The sequence below is a fragment of the Peromyscus leucopus genome, chromosome 1 (assembly GCF_004664715.2).
Source record: "Peromyscus leucopus breed LL Stock chromosome 1, UCI_PerLeu_2.1, whole genome shotgun sequence".
Lineage (NCBI taxonomy): Eukaryota > Metazoa > Chordata > Mammalia > Rodentia > Cricetidae > Peromyscus > Peromyscus leucopus.
The window spans coordinates 65,457,658-65,480,362 of record NC_051063.1 but is presented as its reverse complement, the minus strand read 5'-3'; the positions used below and the strand labels follow the sequence as shown (position 1 = coordinate 65,480,362).

General features: G+C 52.4%; 1 protein-coding gene across 11 annotated transcripts in view; it reads left to right on the top strand.

Moving 5' to 3' along the window:
• Jakmip3 (Janus kinase and microtubule interacting protein 3) overlaps positions 1-22,705 on the top strand; it is a 133,866-nt gene that overhangs the window by 92,491 nt on the left and 18,670 nt on the right. For 3 of the 11 annotated variants that reach the window (XM_037209519.1, XM_037209517.1, XM_028869350.2), the window contains 16 exons: positions 15-50; positions 748-807; positions 3,107-3,238; positions 4,586-4,714; positions 5,548-5,631; positions 7,100-7,162; positions 9,106-9,204; positions 10,377-10,475; positions 10,561-10,620; positions 13,491-13,556; positions 14,372-14,440; positions 14,527-14,604; positions 16,840-17,043; positions 18,016-18,081; positions 20,040-20,081; positions 20,664-21,566. In XM_037209519.1, coding sequence (XP_037065414.1) covers positions 15-50; positions 748-807; positions 3,107-3,238; positions 4,586-4,714; positions 5,548-5,631; positions 7,100-7,162; positions 9,106-9,204; positions 10,377-10,475; positions 10,561-10,620; positions 13,491-13,556; positions 14,372-14,440; positions 14,527-14,604; positions 16,840-17,043; positions 18,016-18,081; positions 20,040-20,081; positions 20,664-20,798 — 1,422 coding nt within the window. In that variant the 3' untranslated portion in view covers positions 20,799-21,566. Of the gene's footprint in view, positions 1-14; positions 51-747; positions 808-3,106; positions 3,239-4,585; positions 4,715-5,547; positions 5,632-7,099; positions 7,163-9,105; positions 9,205-10,376; positions 10,476-10,560; positions 10,621-13,490; positions 13,557-14,371; positions 14,441-14,526; positions 14,605-16,839; positions 17,044-18,015; positions 18,082-20,008; positions 20,082-20,663; positions 21,567-22,705 lie in introns of those variants that run through there. The other 8 variants (XM_028869398.2, XM_037209540.1, XM_028869408.2 and 5 more) reach the window with 7 other exon arrangements.

The window sequence follows — 22,705 nt, the reverse complement described above, 5'->3', positions numbered from 1 at the left end:
TTTTCTTCCCCTAGACCCTGGAGACGGCAGGCTATGTGAAGAGCGTGTTGGTAAGTACCGACTGGCACTACCTTGCTTGCTGCATGTAGCTGCGGGGAGCCATTCTGTGCCCAAGGCCCTTTATAGTCGTGACAGAAGCAGCCGTAGCAGCCTTGAGTGGGACTTAGCACAGTACTCCCTGACCAAAGCACTAGGAACCAGTTCGTGGGTCATAGAGGAATAGCTACCCCAGGTGACACAGCACCAGCTCCGGTGATTTTTCTGTTACCTCCCTAAAGGCCAGAACCAAGAGGCCACCTTTGCCACCCCTACCAGTTTCTCTAACTAACATGAAAGGCTATCCTGGCTGGTCCTCCTCACCCTCACAGTGAACACACAAAGGCACTGTTGGTAACTTCCCAACAGCGAAGCAGGCACTGGTCTGTACAGTGTCTCAGGAACTACTTCTCCATAAGCAAGGGCCCCTTTCCGTGGAGCAAAGGGGCCTGGACCAGCCGTCCTCCGTGAGTGTCCAGTTTTCCACAAGCCCAGGGCCCATCTACATGGGGCCTTGCTTGCCTCAGGCCGACAGAGGGTTGCTAGTGTGTGTGTGTGTGTGTGTGTGTGTGTGTGTGTGTGTGTGATCTCTGTAAGAAGCCTTCATGCCCAAGACCGCCTTCTACAAGATTCGGAGCAAACCTAAGCCCATGAACTTTGCCAGACATCCATTCAGCTACTTAAACAGACCCCTCCAACTGGCTTTTGCAGGAGCGTGATAAACTGTTGAGGTACCGGAAACAAAGAAAGAAAATGGCGAAACTCCCCAAGGTAAAAGAAGGGAGGGCTTGGGCATAAGACACAAGCTTCTAAAACCTGTACAGGAGGGGTGAAGCTCTTCCTGTGCACATGAAAAGAAAATTCTATTAAAAAGCGTCACTCTGAAATAACCCCACGTAGGACTCAAAGCAAGTCCTCTGTTTATCATTTTAAATTTTGTCAACTGAGATCAGGCCAACCTGCCTTGGAGAGAAGGACCCTGTTTATCTGAGGGTTGCAGGGTCGTAGTTGGGAGCATCAAGTTCAAGTGGCCTTGGAAGTGTGTTCCAGGGTTTTTGTGTTTTGTTTTGTTTGTGGCCCTGGCTACTTTTAGAATTTTAGAATTCATTCATTATTTGAGAATTTCATACATTGTATTTTGGTCATATCAACCCCCTGCTCCTCTCTCTACCTCCTCCCCAATTCCTCTCCCCATCCACAGGCAGCACTGAGAGACTCAGTGGGTTATAAAGAGGCCCTGGCTGTCTTTACAGCTCAAGCCCCAAGGTGTCTGAAATGCCGATTATTTGGGTAAAATGTGAGGAAGAAACTCGGGCTCTGACTGGCAGGTAGACAGGTGGTCTCACAGTCGCATAGACGGGCAGTAAGACCGTTTCCCTGACTTGACGTTTGGCAAGTTCACCAGGTCGGTGGTCAGTGTGCACCCAGTGGTGTGTACAGCCAGCTGAGTTCAACAGTCGGGGCATCGGACACACCTGGGACCTGTTCCACCAAAACATCCCCCACTCTAGCCTCAGTGTTCAAGAGAAGGGAAGTCCGAATCAAAAGGCCTGGAGGCTAGGAGGCCTGGGGCCAGGCAGCAGACCCCAGCGTGTGGTGGGCACTGGTCAGTGAAAAGCTGGAGCTGGAGGCTCTTCAACACAGATGCTCTTGCAACACCAGCAGAGTTGAAGCCGAGAGGGAGGTGGAGTGTGTGAGAGGGACCGAGGGTTGAGGAAACTCCCTCAAGTCGGTGTTTATTTGACTTGCCTGCTTTCTGTATTTCTATGGAGATGCCTGGGAAAGACTGGGGTACAGGAAAAAGGTTGGGGCACAGGCAAGTCCTTCTTTTGAAAGGGTACGACTCCACTAAGCAAGTGTCCATTGGTCATTCCACTAGAAAGGCGGGCTAGCGGTCAGCTCACTGGAGAAAAGCCCGGAGCACTGCCAGGCAGGAGGAAGATAGAAGATGTGGGTACCTGGGAAGGGACATGAGGAAAGGGGCTAGAAAATGCAGTCTGTGAGGGCACCTGGTGGTCCTAGACCCAAGTTCAAGCTTTCCTGGTAGGTTCTGAAAGAGGGACCAATAGAGAGATTGAAGGTCACAATGGCCAGTCTCTAGTTCAGAATCAGTTGAGGAAGGGGGGGGGGACCCTGAATGTGTCCAAAAGAAGATGGGGGCCTATAGCCGGAGGCTTTCTGCATCCCACGGGGTCCTGCAGCCGCTTATAAAATAATCATTCAGAGGCTTGATATTAATTACAAACTGTTTGGCCTATTGCTCGGGATTATTATTAACTAGCTCTTACAACTTCAACTAACCCATTTCTATTCATCTAAGTATGGCCATGTTGCGTGGCATTACCAGTCTGCTGGCATGTTGCTCCTGGGGTGGCTGGATGGTGTCTGTCAGACTCTGTATCTCTGCTTGGATTTCCCGCCTGACTCCACCCTGCCTTGCCATAGTCCAAAGCAGCTTTATTTGTTAATCAATGGGAGCAACACATATCCACAGCTTGCAGAAAGACATCCCACAGCAGGGGCCTTCTGGGCTTTATAGCACTCCTAAAGCCTAGGTGAACAAAGCTAAGGGTTTTGAAGGAAAGGTTTCTGAAGCTAGCTGGTGGTGGACCTGGTTGTGCCTGGGGTCTAGTCCAACCTGTCAAAGGTAGACACGTGTGAAAGTACAACAGAGACGCGTGGCTGCAGAGTGAATGCCCAGCCCAGTGGAACTCACTGGCCGGCCACCCTGTATGAGTTCAGCAGGCATGAAGGTCAAGTTCAGGGACCATTTATCCGGGCACCATGGGCCACTTCCCCATCTACCCTCTACCACCCTTCCTCTAGGATAACCAAGCTGGTTAATAATGCCCAGGCCTCTATCTTGGCCCGTGGGAGACCAACCCCGGCCCTTCTTGAAGGATAGCAGCAAACTGAGAAGAGGGTGAATTGTACTAGAGCTGCCCAGTGCGGGGACAGCTACTCAGCTGTAACCCCACACCTGGGCAGCAGGAAGAGGAGGCCAAAGGAGGTCGAGGGCTGCCAGCCACCCCTGGCCGGGGTTCACACTAATACATTGCCTTTGGGTCAGAAGCCAGTCGTTGTGGAGACCTTCTTCGGATATGATGAAGAAGCTTCCCTGGAATCCGATGGCTCTTCCATTTCTTACCAAACTGACAGGACAGACCAGACCCCATGCACCCCTGAAGATGACCTGGAAGAGGTAATTCGGGTCTCCCACAGAGTTCTTTGACTAGCCAGCCCTTGGGGGTGGGTGAGGCACTGAGTCAGGTGGGGCAAGGGGTAGGGTGGAGGTTTCATGCGAACGCTGTTCCCTGTGGATCTTCTGGCCTACCCCTGGCAGTCCTCCCATTTGCACAGTGAGGAACGCCGTTCACAGTGCTTGGGTGTGTGGCTGCTGAGGGCTGCTCCTTGCCTCCAGTGTCTGGTCATGCTTCCTCCTTCCATGCAGCGTGAGCCCCTTATAGGGCTTTCCACTCTCTTCAAAGGCTCCCCAGGAAGGTCTTAACCTCCCAGCAAGAGGCCAGCACCATTTCAGGCACAGCAGAGCCTCCATGTATTGAGCAGAACCTTTTAGTGTAGAAAAAACAGCCAAGTATCCTGGCTGGCTAACCCCTCCTACCAGAATGATGGCCACCTCAAGTCCAGCAACTATCTCAGCTCCCAGGCCTGAAAAATCAGGATTTTTTCCCTTGCAGGGACTGCTCTCACTTGGCCAGCCCCTGTGCACAGGAAGTGGTGGTTCACAACCTTGACCAGATCCAGTGGCAAGGCTATTAGATATGACCTTCCCTGGTAGATGCTCGAGCATGGCCCAAAGGCTTTGGACTTCCTTAGAAATCTAAGCTATCATAACACATCCATTACAATCAGCCTTAGGGAACAGGTGGGGACAGGGAGGAAAGATGGACTCGGCCACTCCTAGATACGTCCTGCTCTCCAAACTGAGGGACACCGGGACTCCAAGGTGACAGCAGACCCACTTGCATCTGCTCTGTAGCGGTGGCAGCAGGTGACAGTGTAGCTAAAAGCACATATCCGGGGTGATTCTGCCGGCGTGAGCCTGAGGTGAACCATCTTGGCACAGGCCTGTGGGGGGCTGCACTACCTGGGACCCTGTATTCCTTTCGCAAACCTCGGTGTACTTCTCCTGACACATTTCTGCCAGCAGAGCGGTGGGGGAGCCTCATCTGTCCTAAAGAGCCCTCTGGGTCAGGGCAAATAGGAGTTCCAACTGAGCCCTTGGTCACTGGCTGCCAACCAATGAGGCTTATCCTAGCTTCATCACGGCCAGTTCAGCCGCCCATCCCAGGAGCCAAGGGTCACCTCCCAGGAAAACCTCCCTCCGTATATCGCTGGGTCCCAAGTAGTACCCCTCCCCACAGGCTTCAGAGTCCCTCTGGCGTGTTTCTTAGAAAGACTATTCACTCTACCTCACTGGGAAGAGTGGATTCTGGCTGTTTGGGGGTGCTGCTGTGTGGGGCCCAGGTTAATGCTACATCTCTCTTTGCACGTGTGGTGCCTGCGTGGCGCCCATGCGCTTCTCTAGGGTATGGCCAAGGAAGAGACGGAGCTGAGGTTCCGGCAGCTGACCATGGAGTACCAGGCGTTGCAGCGAGCCTATGCCTTGCTGCAGGAACAAGTCGGAGGGACCCTGGATGCAGAGCGAGAAGTTAAGGTCTAAATGACTTCTACTCTGCGACGACGTTCCAGCTCCCACTCAGCTCCTCCCCGCTTGTCCCCAAAGCTCTACAGGGACTCACTCCACTTACTTAAACTTTTGAGCTACGCTCCTTCTATCCCGCAGTTCCTGGGTCCTGGGTGTTAGCACTGAAGCCATTAAATGCCAGGGTTCTGGAACCTGAGGTTGGATCAGTCTGAGCTAGGGGTGGAAATGGCATGGGTGGTGGTGGCAGAGTAGATATGGGTGAGGATCCTTGTCTCTGCTAATGGCTGTAGTCAGGGTACACAGGGCCTTCATCCTGTAAGATGGCGCCACCTTTGCAGCCTCTGAAGGCACAGAGAGAGGTTCGGGACAGTGTGGCAGTCAGGGTTTGTAGGCAGGGGCTGCAAAACTCCTGTCTCTTTCATCAGTCAGCAGCACCCAGGTAGGCTGGTGGGTGGGGGAGGCGCTATCTGCCAGCTATTGGGGGCAGTGAGGGCACCAAATCTCAGGGAGGGACGCAGGAAAAGGGATCCTCCTCGCTACTTTCCAGGGGCAGCTGCCTTAGGTGTGGCTGGTGCAGTACGTGGTGAGGCAGGCTGCTTTCCGGGGAGGTGGGGCTCTCCTGAGCAGACAGCTGTGAGGTCTTGGTCCTGGTTGGCCACACTCTATTTACCCTGCAGGACAAAAGGCAGTTCTACAACTTAGGGTTTTGGAAACACAGCACGACTACTTATCAATTAACTGGACTGAGGCAGAGCGCTCTGCAGCCTGCATCTCTAAGTACGTCTGTCTGACTGTCTAGGCTGTTAGAGAAAATTTGATGTATTCTTCCTCCTTTCTTACAGACCCGTGAGCAGCTGCAAGCAGAAATCCAGAGAGCACAGACACGAGTGGAGGACCTGGAGAAGGCGCTGGCTGAACAGGGGCAGGTGAGTTCCTCTGGTTGCTTGTGGGGTTAGTATCCTCTATCTGTACTTGGGGGTCCTGGAAGAGGCGTGGCCCTCAGTGGTTTCCAAGTTTCCTGTTCAAGAAAGATGGAGGGGGATGAGCACAAACCTACATAGGAATTATTCACTGCATGCTGCCAAGCTGAGCAGGTATAGTATGTTTCACAGTTTCTAATATCCAGGAGGGATGCCCTAGCAAGCTGCGTGTGAAGCGAGAATCTACCTACCCATGGAACAAGACTCTCCTTGCCCTGTCCACCATTGCTCTGAGCCAGGGCAGAACTTCAGGTCCCATGTTCCCTCACCATAGACATCAGATGCAAAAGTCGAAAGCTACTCCTGGCTTAGCCCCTGACCTGGGTTTCTGGGGACCCATCATCCCCCGGAATCAAATGGCTCAAGGTGTTCGTTATCACTCTCTCATACCGAATACCACTTCCCGAATCTCTGATCCCATGGAGGGATCTGTCCCCAGTGGCCATGCTCCCTTGGTCCTGTCCAACCCCAGTGCCAGGTGGCTCTCAATGTATTAACTGCTAATTGGACAGGCAGGAAGACACTCCATGACCAGTGTCCCCGAATTCAGTGCGATTGAACCTGTTGTTTCTTGATACACAGAACCCACTTGCCTCCATTCCCCGGCCACCATGCATGTAAGCCTGGACTGCCAGTGCTCAAACCACACCATGCACAGCCTTCACAGACCAAGGCATGGTCCTGGCCCAGTCATCACAGCTGGGTCTTGTCCCAGGTGGCTGCTGTCCTGTTGTTTGTATTAAAAAGAAAAAAGAGCCACGCGGTGGTGGTGCACGCCTTTAATCCCAGCACTCGGGAGGCAGAGGCAGGTGGATCTCTGTGAGTTCAAAGCCAGCCTGGTCTCCAAAGTGAGTTCCAGGAAAGGCACAAAGCTACACAGAGAAACCCTGTCTTGAAAAACCAAAAAAGAAAAGAAAAGAAAATTGACCAGGGAAGAAGGATACAAACAACATGTCCCAAGCCCCCATCCCTAACCCAGAAGCTATCTCCAATTGATAAGCACTTGCAAAGAAAAATTAGTTTTTTCCAGCAGAGTCTCACTGGGTCTACAGACCACTCTCAAGGTCAGGCTGAATGCCCAGCAGTTGATGGTCAACACAAAACAAACTCGGTGGTATTGGAGAGGTTTTGTCTTAAAGCTTTGTCTGGGCTTTTTTTTCCCCCCTTTTAATTTTTTTTAACCCTGTAGGTTTTTTTTTTTTTTTTTTTAACCTTGCAGGTTTTTTGATTGTATATTGTGGTTTCTGGTTTTGTGTTTTTATAGGACTTCTGTGCGTGTGCGTGCGTGCGTGTGTGTGTGTGTGTGTGTGTGTGTGTGTGTGTGTGTGTGTGTGTATGTGTGTGTGTGTCCCCTGTAGCTCTGCGGTATTCTCCTGCAGGGTATTCATGTCTGCATTTCAATTCCATTTTCAAGGATATGAAGTGGATCGAAGAGAAGCAAGCGCTGTATCGAAGGAATCAAGAGCTTGTAGAAAAGGTATGCCCCGCCTCCCAGGTGTGGATGCATCTGGCAAGATGCCTTTGCGCTCGTGGAGTATGTGGTCGACTTCGTGGGCTGGTGATAGACTTGGGCATGAGTTTGAGGACTTTCTGTGGTTCACTGTGTGGCAGCCCACTTCCTGGAAGAGGAAACCAGGACTGCTTCTTCCAGGTCCAACAGAGCTGTGTCTTCAGCCATTGTGGTGATTCTGTTGTGCTGATGGGTAAAGACGGCTGGAGAAATCACTGGAACCATCCTGGTCAGAAGCCATGTGGCTCAGGGAACTTCTAGCAATGTCCACCATGAGACTGAATGTCCTCAGAATAGAGTCCCCAGGTGAAGCTGGACTTTTGTTCCTGACTGTGAAACTCCAGCAGGGTAGTTACTAGTCGTACCTTCAGCTATGGGCTCTTTTGGTCGTCTCTACTAACTAAAAAAAAAAAAAGTCAACTCCATTTCCCTGGCTGTGGCTTAATTGGCTGTAATTTTTTATCTAATTAGAACAGGTCAGAAAACATGTAATAAGAGCCACTATGCCAGGCGGTGGTGGCGCACGCCTTTAATCCCAGCACTGGGGAGGCAGAGCCAGGCAGATCTCTGTGAGTTCAAGGCCAGCCTGGGCTACCAAGTGAGTTCCAGGAAAGGCGCAAAGCTAAACAGAGAAACCCTGTTTCAAAACACCAAAAAAATAAAAAATAAATTTTTTTAAAAAAAAAAGCCATTATTAGAGCCTTAGCAGCTGCCTGATGTCAACACACCTTCCCCAAGGTGGGCCTAGACAGGAGAGGTGTGACTTACACTTGTGGTACACACTAACACTCATGCACACCCACACTTGTGGGCACACCCGAATGCTCAGGTCCATTTAAAAAATCTGTGCTCTCCAGGGAAGTGAAGAGATGACAGTCAGGAAAGAGCTTCCTGAGCAAGCAGGAGGACCCGAGTTCGGATCCAGCAATCATGTAAACCTGGGTGGAATGGCATATGTCTATATTCTCAGCACTGGGAGGGCCTCTGGGCCTTGATGGCCAGCTGAACCAGTGAATTCTAAATTTAAAGCTCTGTCTTAGAAAAAAAAAGCAGAGAGAGGTTGAAGGAGATGTTCTGTGTTGACATCTGGCATCCACGTGTACACACGTAGATGTGCATATCAAACACAGGTAGGAGCACATACGTGCACACACGCGTACGCCTGTGCTCTCCTCTGAATGTGATGAGCACAGAGTCACAACGTGGCCCTGCAGGTGCTTTAAAGCTGCCGGGTGCTCAGTACGAGAACCAGCACTGTGGAAGGATCTAGCGCAGACTGAATCGGCTCACTTACAGGATATCCTCCTTGCTGGCCTCCTGAATAACAGAACAGGCTTACAGGTCTCCAAGTTCAGTGCTGGGAGAGATGGCCCAAGCTGCCTCCTCCACAGTGGACCTCCTGTCTTCATGGAGCTGCTGAGTATGTGAACCATGGGTGGCAGACACTGTGTGCCTTTGGTTTTGGTTTTGTTTGTAGTGACAGTGATCAAACCCAGAGCCTTGTGCATGCCAGGCATGTGCCCTGCCGGTTAACACTGAGTTCCATACCAGCCCTTGTGTGTTCACTCTCAGGAAGACAGGACCCCACATCAAGTTCACTCATTACTAGTGCTGTTTAAACACACCTGAATTATCCGCATCAAATCTAGAATGTGATCATGCAACTACACACCCATCCATTCCTCCCCTGGGCCATGGACCAGCCTGAGCTCCAGGAACGGCGCAGGGGGCAACTTGTCCTCAATAGCTTCCTGCCTTCTCCATCTGTGGGGAGCAGTTCTCTGAGCAGCCCCGTGGTCCTGGGCAAGTGCCCTGATCTCACAGAAGCAAGCAGCTGTCCAGAAAGCCGGTCTATGTGTTCTCTGAAAGAATCAGATGCCTTCTCTCCTCCCCAACTTCCTATCCTTCAGATAAAACAAATGGAGACGGAGGAGGCCCGGCTGAAACACGAGGTCCAGGATGCAAAGGACCAGAATGAGCTGCTGGAATTCAGGATCCTGGAGCTTGAGGTAGGGTAGGCTATGGGGGTGGGACGCACATGAGCTGGTGGGGTGAGCTGGGATCCTCTTCTCAAACCTCTCAGCTCTTGTGATGAATAAAAACCCAAAGGCCATATATGAAATAAAAGAGGCCAGGTAGGGTCCACTGTATACCTCCCAGGAGGATGGGGCAGATGTGTGGAGTGCGGTCACTTGGGGTAGGGGTGAGGGGTGGGCAGGCAAGAAACCAGCATTGTAAAGGAAAGGAAAGCAAACTAAGGCCTAGGACTGCTTTCAGACCTGTGACCTCAGCAAAGCATCATGGCTGCGGCTGTACTGAGGTGACCAGAGGCAGGGACAATGCCCAGGCTCTGGTGCAGCCCAGCAGACATTCGTTCTTGTTTGGAGAAGCCTCTTGGTGGGAAGAGGTACTATACAGTGGTCAGGTGCCCTTCAACTTTGCCCTGCTGTCCCTGGCCTGTGCCCTCTGTTATGACCTACAGAGAAGGAGAGGCAAAGATCCCTGGATTCAAGGGGGTGGGTCATGTCACTGTGCCACCTTTCACTGTGAGGATAGATGGGCAGTATTTCTCACTAAGACTAGAGGAAGTTATTACACGATATGTCCTTAATGGACATTCCCACACAGCCCTGAGTCTTCCATCTCAGTTCAGGGGGCAGCAAGCCTGTTGGACACTGAGTCCAGATGGACCCCCTGCTCAGAGTCCTCCCATCCACCTCCCTGGGCACTGGAGGGCTATGAAGCTGACTGGCTGTCCTCCTTGAGTCCTGGGCTCCTGTGTGCATCCTCTTTGTAAGGGCTATGAACCCCATCCATGGTCATTTTGCCAGTCCCATGGGCGACTCTACCTGAGCTCTATCCTCTAAGCCTCTTCACAACCCCTGGGACTTGGGGATGAATGAGCAAGTGAACCCTGGGATGAGTCCCAGTAGGCCGCATGGCCAGGGCTCCATAGAGACAGCATCCTACTATCTGGGGCAGCAAGCACACAGGACCAATCTTCTGGACAAGTCCATGAAGGTTTCTCCACTAGAGCCGAGTTTGGGAAACATCACCTTGACTCCCCAGTGGGTGGCCTTGGCCAGTGTTCTCCTGGAACCAGCTCAGCACCAGGGAGGGAGGAGATAGGGTGAGAACAGCTCTGCTCCTGCCCCACCCAGCCTTCTTCTCTTTGTCTCAGGAGAGGGAGAGGAAGTCACCTGCCATCAACTTCCACCATACGCCTTTTGTGGATGGGAAGAGCCCCCTGCAGGTGTACTGTGAGGCCGAGGGTGTAACGGTAAGACTCCCCTCCCTTCACCTTGCATGGCCCACCAAGCTGCCTGGTGCTCACATGTCACCCTGTCCCTCTGTCTGCCTCCTAGGACATCCTGGTCACGGAGCTGATGAAGAAGCTAGATATCCTGGGGGATAACGCCGTAAGTGTATGTTGCTCTCCTGACTTGTGCATGCCTCTCCACGCTGACCACCCCAGTCCAGCCCTCAGGCCCAGGGGCCCCTGAAGCTCACCCCAGGCCCATCATAGGCTACCCTGAACAAAAATCCTTCCTGAGGGGAAGAGCCTGCTTAGAACGGCCCCTTGCATTGGGAAAAGTCGGATCCTGGCTCATTGTGACTATACCCTTGGGGCCCAGTCTCCCGGTTCTTGCCACTTCCGGTCTCCGTCCCTTAGTGTCTGGACCGTCTTTGGATCATAGCTCTTCTGTGAGCACCGGGTATTGGTCTGGGGGAGTGTTGCTCATAGGCAACCCAGGATCATTGGGGTTCTCAGTTCTTCGATTTGAGGGTGGAAGCAGAGTCCATAGGTAATCTCCAAATCTCATTGGGAGAAAAGTTCCAATTTCTGCAACAAACTTCTCAAAAGACTACTAATTATCAAGTGAACAGAGTAAATGCAAGCCTCCACTACACCTCCTATCCATCCTTCAATCCTCTGTGTCATCCTCTGTCCACACTCTACACATGCACACATACATCTTCCACTCCCTCATCCGTCTTCTCTCCAGCCACCCTGTGTAGTCATCTCCCCAGCAGTTCCTTGTCCATCAATCTATCCTTTCAACCATCTTCTGTACACCATACCCTGCCCATCCACCTTTTATATATCCCCATCCATCCATCCTTCTATCCATTTATCATCTATCATCTTAATCCCTTCTGTCCATCCATCCTCCATCAGTCCTTCTCTACCTCCCTGCACCTTCCCCTCTTCCCTCCGTTCACCCATCCTGCATCTACTTACCTATCTATTGTCCATGCATTATCACATATTTGTTGACACCCCCACCCCCGGCATTGACAGGAGCCTTTCTCTTTATCCTTTCATTTCCTGGGAAGCAGTGAGGAGCAGAGCAGGAAGAAACACCTCCAGGGAGTTCCCTGATGGCCATGTCTACCCCTTAACACTCTTGATAGTTCCTTTATAGCAAAGATGGTGAAGTCCCATTCAACCATCAGGGATAGCTGTGGTGCATTGTGCCCTGGGGTCTAGCCTTAGGTGTAGGTTCTGTCATGGATTCTAACTTCTGGTTTACAGCTAGAGTAATTGAAGCCTCAGGTCTACAGAGATGATTTAATGTCAGTTACGGTGATGGACCCAGCCAGTTCTGTGTTCAGGTTCTTCCTTAACCCAGTAGTTTCTCACTTAAAAGTACCACTAGCTTGATCGCTCCAGGATCATCATAGAGCCTCTGAGGTCACTGCCACAGACCACCAGGGCAGAGAAGGATGACAATTGGAGGAACCTGGCCAGGTCTGACATGTAGAGACCCTGACAGTTCCTGCCAATGGGCCAAGTTCTAACTGTTATTGTCACAATCCAACAATGTACTGTGAGAAGCCTGAGCTTGTGAGTTCTGTCTGGAAGCACTCAGTGGCCCTGCTGGTGAGGAACCAAGTGACTGTCACCTTCATAGTTAGGGGACATGAGTGCCATGGCTGCCGTCACCAGACATGGCACATTTCCTACCTGCCTCAGGTTCACCAGGAGCCAGGGCACCAGGGTCAGAGCAGAGAAACCAGTGGGGCCAGGACAGAAGCCCACCCTTCATGGCGGGTGGTGCAGCTCCAGCCGCTGCAGCCATCTTGCTGTTACCTGGACAAGAGAGGGCTGTAGAGTGATCGAACAGTGTTCCGACAAAGCAGGGCATTAGAGCATGACCTCCAGGGGTCAGAGGGTCAGACCACATACCCCAAAATGGCACCAAGAGCACTTCAACCTGCTTTGATCCATCCAAGTAGATCCCTTCAATCATTTTGAAGCTGCTCTGTTCAACCTCCCCAACGTTCATCGTCCTACCCAGCAGACAAAGCTGTGGCCGCACAGCTCTGCTCTGAGGGGGAAGGAGCTTCTAGAAGCCTCCGAGGCTCCTAGAACAGGAGGAATGAAGAGGAGTAGGAGGGATGAGGAGAAGTGAGGAAGAATGAGGAATGGTAGAGATGAGGAGTCATGTGAGGGAGAAGAGTAGGGTAGAGGAATAAAGAACACTGATGCCCAGCACTGGCAGACAAGGCTCCCACTGTGCCCATCCCAGGCAGTGCAGCCATCTGCCTCCCTGCCTGCCTGCCAGAGCAATCACTTGTGAGGAACCCCTTCTGACTCGAAGATTGAGAAAAAGAAGGCGGTGCCTGCCTTCAGGGAGCTCACCTTCTAGAGGGGAAGACCTGGTTTCTTGTGTGGCTCAGTCATGGAAGTTCTAGGAATGGAGTGCAGCTCCCATTCCAGCCTTAGCTGCCCTTCCCTCCTGCTCCTCTTGGTGCATCTCACATGGGGCCTGGGCAGCCAGATGCGATGTAGATGGCCGCCTTACTCTGAGTGTGTGGCTGGCCACATCCAGACAGGGCCCCATTTGTCCCTAAAGTCAGACAAATCCTGCTCAGAAGGACCACCTGGAGGCCCCTGGGGGAAAAACATGAATGCAGAAAAAGGCAAAAGCAAACACACACATACAGAAACTGGGACCATTCACAGCCACGGATACTTGGTTTTCACCATGGCTGCATGTGCATGGTGCTGGCTTCAGCAAAGATCAGGACAGGGCAGGCCAGAGGAACACTCGCCAGCTGGTTAAGCTGCCCCGGCTGGTTCATTGAGACTTTGGATGTTCTGACAGTGAGAAGGTGATGTGGCTAGTACCCCAGAGTGGACAAGGTGGGGGTAAAGGGCATCAGAGATGCAGAAGGATGATTGAGTAAAAGTGCCTTTTAGCTATTGCCCCAGCCCCATGTCCATTCATCACCCCCACTCACCCTACACCTACCTCTGACATTGACGGTGTTCTGCTTTTGCACACAGAATCTGACCAATGAGGAGCAAGTGGTTGTCATTCAAGCCAGGACAGTCCTGACCTTGGCAGAAAAGGTAACAGAGATTCTGTGGATGTCTGGGAGGGGCCTGGCTCCTGTAGATAGATACTCTCCCTGGGAGGAGGGCCTTCAGGGCAGGGGCATGGTCCCCTCGGTCTTGTCTGGGGAAACTGGCCCACACAGGTCCAACAGCAATGCCATGTACCTCTGCACGGGGAGATTCGGCCAAACACTGGCCCAAATAGCTCTGTCTCCACCTCCTCCCACAGACTCTGCCCAGTGCTGACTCCCCCTCTCTCTCCTCCCACAGACACTGCCCAGTGCTGACTCCCCTCTCCCTCCTCCCACAGACACTGCCCAGTGCTGGCCTCACCTCCATCTCCTCCCAGAGGTTAAAAGCTCCTTGAGCCTGTAAAACTGACAGTGTTCCTTGGTTCCCTGATCTAATTCTGTTTAGCCTCTCAGCCTCATCCTGGTCCTGCCCCCAGCCTAGACTTGCTTAGCAGGCCACCCTCAACCCTTCCTCAGACCTCCAGCCATGCAGGAAAAGGGGATCCTGGTAAACAAAGATTTTAGGAAACAGGCCACCAAACTTCTGGCAGAGTTCTAAGATGCACCTACTCCTTCTGCTCCCCAGGCCAATCTTTCCTCTTTTCCCAGGGAAGGCAGACATCCTGAACTTTAGGCAGCATGGGTCCTGGATCTGGGTGGAGCCCACAATAGCAGCCCAACCCTAACCCCCCTTTCTTAGTCAGGTCTCCCTGATCTTCCAGGCTGTCTCCTTGGAGTTGGGTGGGAGGTGGTTGGCATTGATGTTCACATGGGAGGTGCTAGGAGTCACTATCATCTGTTCATTGTGTTTGTGTCCAGTGGCTCCAGAGGATTGAAGAGACAGAGTCAGCGCTCCAGCGGAAAATGGTAGACCTGGAGAGCGAGAAGGTCAGTGGAATCTCCCGGAGTGACCCTGAAACTGATGTCACCAGCTCTGAATGTCTGAGGCCAAGGCCTGGCCCTCTGTGTTTCAGGAGCTGTTCAGTAAGCAGAAAGGCTACCTGGATGAGGAGCTGGACTACAGGAAGCAGGCATTGGACCAAGCCCACAAGGTAAGCGAGTGGAGGGGCAGACATCTGCCTGCTGATCCACCCAGTGAACATCTGAAAGGCCTGTGTGGCCAGGCTCAAAACTTTAGGAGACATCAAGACTCAGTGTGGGGTCACTCTTTGCCTTTCTCAGTCTGAGTTCTGAGGACTTCAGCAAATACTTTAAGAGCGCAAGCACATAAGGAATCACATGGATACAGGCGTGTGGGCACATTGAGAACTAATATAGATACATTCATTTAGTTGATATGTCAATTAATGAGCACATAGTGCATTTAGGAATTAACTGGAGACAAATGAGTGTTCATAGGGAAACATCGTTCTGCTGGAGACTCCCCTTTTGTTCATCCGAAACTTGAAGAAATGCAAGTTTGGCCTGCTCTGTGTATCTGGTCATCCTTTGAGGACTCAGAACCTAAAGGGAATATCCCTATTTAAGGATAACATTGAAAGAGATGCTTCATGGTTACCTATATTACTCTGTATTCTATTGCTATAACAAAAATACTGGAGACCACGTAATATATAGAGAAGACAGGTCTATTTAGCTTACTGTTCTGGAGGCTGAAAGTCCAAAACTGGGCAACCACACCTGCTGGGCTCTGGTAAGGAATCTGCCTATATCCCAACATGGCATCGTGGTGGGGGTATGTGGAAGGGAGAGATCACAGCGTGGAAGGGAGAGATCACAGGATGGCAGGCAGCCCGAGGGATTTGGAGGCCAGGATAGCTCCTTCTACAGCAGCCCGAGGGATTTGGAGGCCAGGATAGCCCCTTTTATAGCAATCCACGTCTGAAGTCCTGAGAAGCATGCTGATTCCTTCTAAGGACAGTCCCCTGGTGACTATATGGTCTCCACAGGCTCTTGAAGGTTCCACCACCTTAGCGCCATTATGCTAGGAGCCCCACCTCAAGCACACAAACTCCCCAGAGACACGCTCAAGCCATTTCCAGAGCAGGCGGCACTTGCGTCTCCTCTGATAAGCCAGTCCTTGCTGGCTTCGGCTTGGGAGCCTAAGGAGGTTCCACTGGGACATTTGCCAACCTTTCTGTTCCAAGGACACTGAACCCAATCAAGTGTTGAATCACAGCTGGTGTAACAGGGAGACTTAGTGGCCAGCTGCAGAGACCTCCTAGGGGAACCAAAGGCCACACCTATCCTTTTACTGGGATTAGTTACACTTATACAAGATTGTTAGCTTATGAGTGATGTCTTGTCCAATTGAGTATCCTTAAAGGCACAGAGAGGCTATGGCAGTAATTCAGGAAGAGCACCTAGTGGTCTAATGTGTGGCTGAGGGCAGGTGTGGAAGCTGGAACACAGTAGAATGATCCTATGGTGATCTTGAGTGAGCAACAATCTATAGGTCCTCGGGGTTATTCCCACATCATCTGCTTCTTCAGGCTGTATGTCAGATGGTAGTAACATCTACTCTAGGGCCATTGCTAGTTCAAGACACGGTCTACAGACTATAGACTAATTAAAGGCAGGGAAAGTCCCTCCGGTGAATGACACAGGCTCATCCCTCAGTTTATCCTGGACTATAAACAAAGTCCATATTAAAGTTCTCACCAGCAGGAGTGTGTGAAACTTCTGCAATGTGTGCTCTAAACCACACATAACCACGCTTATTTTAATTTTTTTTTTGGGGGGGGGCGTTTCGAGACAGGGTTTCTCTGCGTAGCTTTGCGCCTTTCCTGGAGCTCACTTGGTAGCCCAGGCTAGCCTCGAACTCACAGAGATCCGCCTGCCCAGTGCTGGGATTAAAGGCGTGCGCCGCCACCGCCCGGCAGCCACCACGCTTATTTTAAAAGGCTGGTGCTCAGGATCTGGGTCTGACTCCATTGATAGAGTTGTTTCCTGAGGTTCTGGGAGGCGGGAGAGGTTCCCTCCCCAGCACCAAACAAACAAACAACAAACATACAAACAGTGAAAGTTGAGTTCTGATCTCCCTAAAGTTCCATTTTCTCTGAGCAGCAGCTGAGGCAGAAACATAAGCTCACTGTGGTACCAGGACATCAGCAGGGAGTCCCGGCTGGTGTTCAGCCCCACCTCTTCTAGGGTGCCTGCTAGATAAGAAGTAGGGTGTTTGTGACACTTCAAGCCTTTCCCCCAGAGACCGCTGGGCACACTTCCTCCCCAGTAGCAACTCTGCTGAGAGGCAAAGCTGTCCACCCTGGAGAGGGTGAGCCCACCCCTGAAGACGGGGAGGGCTGATGCCTGTCTCCCGTCCCCAGCACATCCTGGAGCTGGAAGCCATGTTGTATGATGCCCTGCAGCAGGAAGCCGGGGCCAAAGTGGCCGAGCTGCTGTCAGAAGAAGAGCGCGAGAAGCTCAAAGTGGCCGTGGAACAGTGGAAGCGCCAGGTCATGAGCGAGCTGCGAGAGCGCGATGCGCAGATCCTGAGGGAGCGCATGGAGCTGCTGCAGATTGCGCAGCAGGTGCCGACCGCCGCCGCCGGCAGGGTGGGCGGAGAGGGTCAGCTGGGCTTCCCGAGACCCACACGTCTGTCCAACAGCTGTGGCCTCCAGTGGCCACCCCTTCCATACTCAGTCCCTGCCCCTCCCTAACTAGCTCCTAGTCTAGCAGTTGTGTTGCTAAAGCCTTTGCGTGGTAGGTAGCTCTCCGTGGACTCCTGACTTCCAGGTCTCCTACGTGACACTGTCCCCTGGTGGTGTGAGTGTGGTCTGTGGACAGCGGCTAACCAACCGTTGCCCAGCCCTGTTGTGTATGGCAGTCTCAGCTTCTGCCTGTGGGGTTGGCCTGAAAGCAGCGTCTATGGACACAAGTCACACCAGACCATCCTACACACACAAACAAGCTCAGCCTGCAGACTTCGATGAGCTGCTAGACTGGATGCTTCTTTCCCGTGATGGTCAGTAGGCCATCGGACAGGGCTTGTCAACCTGTAGGATGTGCCTATACCCCTCTACTCATGGGCCCACCCTGGGCCCCTTTGGGCTCCAGGGTAGTCAGGGTTAGGAAGGTCACCCCTGTCCCTCTTGCTACATCAGTGGACTGTCATCGATGGTCAGTTGCTTCCAAGGCCCCAGGCCTCAGCTGCAGAAGGAAGGTTCTTCTAGTTCATAGCTCTGACTACTGGTTGCCTGTTGCTCTGTATAATGGCCCTGGGGAGGACATAGGCTGACTCCTTGCTCTACCATTTAAACACTAGAGTTTCTGACCTGACCAGGTCAGAGGACATTGGTCCCGTCAAAGGAGAATGACTCTCACTCTATCTGAAGAGAAGTGGCGAGCTGGGGACCAGAAGTGGCTCAAGGCTGGACCAACACAGTAGCTGCTTTGTGGGCTATTGCCCACCAAATAAGTGAGGGAAAACCTTGACCCTTTTATAGCTGGTACCCTAATCCCCTGATTCTTGAATATCTATCTTCCTTCTTTTAATGTTGCAGAGAATAAAAGAGTTAGAAGAAAGAATAGAAACTCAGAAGAGACAAATAAAGGAGCTGGAAGAAAAGGTAAAAAAAAAGTGAATGGGGGAAGGCAGAGCTGGAGGGTGGGGGTTGGGCTTGCCTGACATCTATAGATTAAAAAAAAAAAAAAAAAAAAAAAAAAAAAAAACGCAAGCTCAGGTCTCACTGCTGAGACCTGGCCTGCAAGGTAGCCCATGCAAAGCAGAGTGGAGGTGAACAGAAAACAGCCCATGGGACAGGAGCTGTGGGTACACTGGGCCAGAGCCAGGATACCCTCACACAGCCTAGTCCTGTAGCCTTTGCACTGCCTCAGTTTCCCCTCTGGATCCATATGTTGGACCAGTGATCTAGGATCCTGTTCCATGCTGGTACCCTGGGTGGTGCAGAAGGGTTTAACCCTCCAGGTTCATCATGCTTGGCTGTCTAAAGATCAGGTTCCTGAAAGATAGGCCACAATCCCCAAGAGCTGCTCTCAGGACACAGGGACCTTTTGCTCCTGACCCCCAGGTAGTGTCTCCAGGACCAGAGATGCTGGGGTGCCTGCTCAGGTGTTTTCTCTGGATGCTGGCTCTGCAGCCCGGGGTGCAGGGCCTCTGTCCACTGGTATCAACAGACTCAGAGCTCCCCAGACCAAGTTGGAAAGCATGTGCCTAGAGATCCCTGCTCCCTGTGGGATGCTGTGCTTTCTTTTCTGTAGCCTGTGTGCTTTGGGGCCAGTTCCCAGGTTGCTGGAGTCTTGAGTCTCATGATTGTTCCTCCCTGTGGATAGATCTCATCAAAGTGACAAGATGCAGAAGGTGGCCAGTGGGATCCACCTTCTGCCTTGTTCCTTCTGAGGAGAACAGGAGGCAGGGCTTGGGCGAGATACCCTCTAGACCACCTCCTCACCAGCCTTAGCCATGCCTTGGGGTGGTCTCTACCTTCTGTAGACCAGTCCCTAGCAGCTGTCCATTTCAGCCAGCCCAGCCAGCCTTAGCAGCGACAAAAATGGCCATCGGTGGGGCATTTTGTTGCCACTGCCCAGGAGACCTCACATAAATTCCTAGGTCTGCCATGAAGATAGGATTCCAGAGTCAAGCAGGTATACTCTTTGAAACAAGGACTACCTACAAACTCCAGGCCACATGGGCAAACACCCGACATGCACACTGGGTACCCAGCGAAGCCAGGAAGGGACACAATCTTGTTGTTCACCTGAGTTTCTAACACTACACTTCTGACCTGACAGTCTGAGGACGCTGGTCCCACCAACGGTGGAGCCCTGGGGAAGACTTCCACTCTTTAGGGAGACGTGGTAAACTGAGGGCTGCTAGATGGCTCAAGGCTAGGCCGACATGCTAGCTACTCTGTGGGCTGCTTGCCCATCAAATCAATGCAAACCCCAGAGGTGGCAAAGTCTTCCCCAGACGGTATGCCTGTTTCATTTTGTGTCTTAACCTAAGGGCACATGTTTGAATTACCACTAGAGCAACATTTAATGGCTGAACGTAATTGCTTCTTTTCTCCAAGTTAGTTTGGCCCGCCCTCCCCCCAACCCAACCAATCCTTCAAGTCAAATCTATTCAGGGTATCAGAATACTTGGTTGTTTATAAAGGAGCCATTACCCAAACTAGAGTATTTGTGCATGCTGGGTCCTGGGAGCATCTTCCTGTTCTGCTATGGTTCTCGGCTCAGTGACTCTCCATAGACTCCTGGCCCTGGGAAGCTTGGCGTGCTGTGTGGGGGTGTGGAGCCCACAACTGGGTCTTAAATGATACCTAGTCCCCCACCGTTATTTGGGGTGGCATTGTCACCCTAAGCTTTGGGTTCTCACAAAGCCCCTTAAGCATGTCCTGTGCTGGCCTGCTCTTCCCAGCTGGCCACGGTCCCTCTCTGTCTATGATCATGGCGCGTTGCTTTACAGACACGCTACAAACTCTGATTTTTCTTTCTTTCTCCTTGTGTTTCTCCATCCTCCCCTTTCCTTTTCAGTTTTTATTTTTGTTCTTGTTTTTCTCCCTAGCTTTCATTCTCTGGTCATAGCTGTTGTTGGCACCCTGAGCTGGTGAGTACTTGAGAAGCTGCCATTTCCTGGTGTCAGCCCTGCTCCTTTTTCTGGGAGACAGCAATGGTCTCTGCCACCCAGCCAGATGCCCGCTGGCCCTCACAGAGGCAGAAAGACCACTCCTGGGTCTTCCAGAAGGCTCCTTGAAAAGCTACCCTCCCTTCAGAAACCAAAAGCCCTTCTCGAGGCACTGGGTCCACAGGAGTATGGTATAAGGCATGCTCGTGACCAGCACCCACTGCAGAAGTCAGTATCCACCAGGCAGCAGAAGGTGGCTTCATGATTTTTCTGTGTCCTCTGTTGCTCAAGTCCCGTGTCCCCAAGTCACTGGGCCACCTACAGTCACAGGAATGGCACTAATGTGTAGAGTCTCTGCTCTGCCTGCACACAAAGACCACACACCACACTTGGTCACCACTTTCTGCTCAGAGGTGAGGAGGACACTCGGGACTTGATGACATAACTCAACTCAGGCCCCTAGCTCTGTTCTCTAGAGGGCACAGGGAGATCTTTTCAGGGGACCAGCAGTGACGTTTACTGCCCCTTCACCCCCTAAGTTCCACGCTTGTGTCTTTCTTCCAGCCCTCTGCAGAGGTGGACCTTTGTCCTCTAACAGGACCGGAGAGCAGCAGGTGCCGGAGAAAGCGTGGGAAGTCGGGTCTGGACACTGACGCCTCCGGAGGGTTTGGGCTCTGTCCCCTGCCCTGTGGAGGATGAGGGCAGAAGCCCTGTGAGCTACAGTCACTGTCCACTCGGGGCGAGCCAGGACAAGAACTTACCTTGCTGACTAGCGCTTCTCTAAGAGAGGCCCAGCCTCGGCTCCTGGGTCCTGGCGACCTTCAGCCCAGAGAGTAGGCCTCATCCCAGTCACAGCGATGTATAATGTTCCCTGCCGTGCAGGGGAAGAACTGCTCCTATGCTGGAGCCCACACTGAACACCCCCCGACCCCGTTCCCATAGTGACCATCAGTACTCTTGGAAGAAGATCTCAGTCCTGGCCAGACTTGCCCCTAATGGCAGGATGAAGGCTGTGGTCTCAGTGGTGACCCTGGGTGTCACACTGAAGTCACTCACTGTGGTCCTGAACACTTGCTGATGAACAGATTCCATGCCCAACCTTGTTCTGTCACATTGGTGTCTCTGTGAGGACAGATGAGTTATGCCCCCCCACCCGCCCCCCAACTGGCTTCCTCCCCTACCCCCAGACACAAAGGCTAGACCTAGCCTGGTCGGCTGGCCAGGAGCACAGCGGGAAGACGAGAGGAGAGGCCACAGAGTGGAGGCCCCTCCTGGCCTGGAAGACCCTCAGCCGGTGGGCCTAGGCTGAGAACTGCCAGTGGCAAGGGCAGGTGGTGATGTCCGCTGAAGATGGCCTCGTCCGGAGCCTGTGTACACAAGGAGCAGGGTCCAGGTGAGAAGGTGAAGGGAAGATGCACCCAAGGTTCCGCGAACTTCAGAAGGCAGCCACCGTACAATGGCCTACAGGTAGGTGGCGACATCTGTCCCCTGGGGACAACCCTCCTTCCCGCACTGTTCGGCTTGGTTGGATGTGCCCTTTGAGACGTGGATGAGGTCTCCCCTGCCAGAGTGGCGATGAGGACCAGTGGGTAATGGGCTGGGAGCTTCCTGTATCCGTTTCCAGATGTAGCCCACAGATGTGGGGTCCTCGCCTTCCCTGTTCATGCTACCTCAGATGCCAGCACCCTCTGAGGAAGCAGCCGGGCTGCCATGGCTTCTGCACTCCAGCCCCGTCCAGGTGCTAGCGAAACTTCTGAGGCAAAAGTTCCCTGTCTCATCTGAGGACCCATCTGTGCCTGTGGCTGGACCCCACACACAGCGGGGACTTCCCTCCCCAGTGCCGTGATGTCCCCAAAGCTCAGATAAACACAGGGTACCTTCTTCCCCATCCCTACAGACAGGAAGCTCTTCCCTGAGACACAGGGTGCTCCATCCAGCCCGATCCCCGTGGAAGATGGCAGAAACAGCTGTAGTGTGGGTTAAAAATCTCTATCCACTGCACACACCATGGATTGAACCTGGCACCTGGCACATTCAAGGAAACTCTCTACCCCTGAGCTAGAGCCCTAACCTTTTTTACTTTTTATTTTCAGGGTCTCATTAAGTTGCCCAGAACTCATTCTGTACCCAGGGGTTGAAATGGTGATCTCACTGACTCAGCTTTCTGAATAACTGGGAGGACAAGCCTAGCTGTACTGTGTGTTTTGAATAGAGATACCCATGACGGGGTGATCCTGTTGGCCCCAGGCCCTGTGACAAATCAGAAGAGCTTGCTCCCCTCTGGGCTACATCAAGACCCTTGTAGGGAGAAGGTGACTGAGAACAGGTTTCCCAGAGGCACTCTGAGGCTCTTTGGAAATTGGGCAGACGCTGTGTGTGTGTGTGTGTGTGTGTGTGTGTGTGTGTGTGTGTGTGTGTGTGTGTCTTGAGACAAGGAGGCCTGCCGTAGCAGATTTCATCCCCTAAGGATGAAGCTTGCCCAGTTTAGGGAAGGGCACAGAAATTTTAGGTCCTCGCACCCAGGGCTACCTTCAGGTTGCAGTGAGGTGTTTGGCTCCAGTATGGCCTAGTTCAGTGGAGACATCCCACCACCTAGGACTGTATTG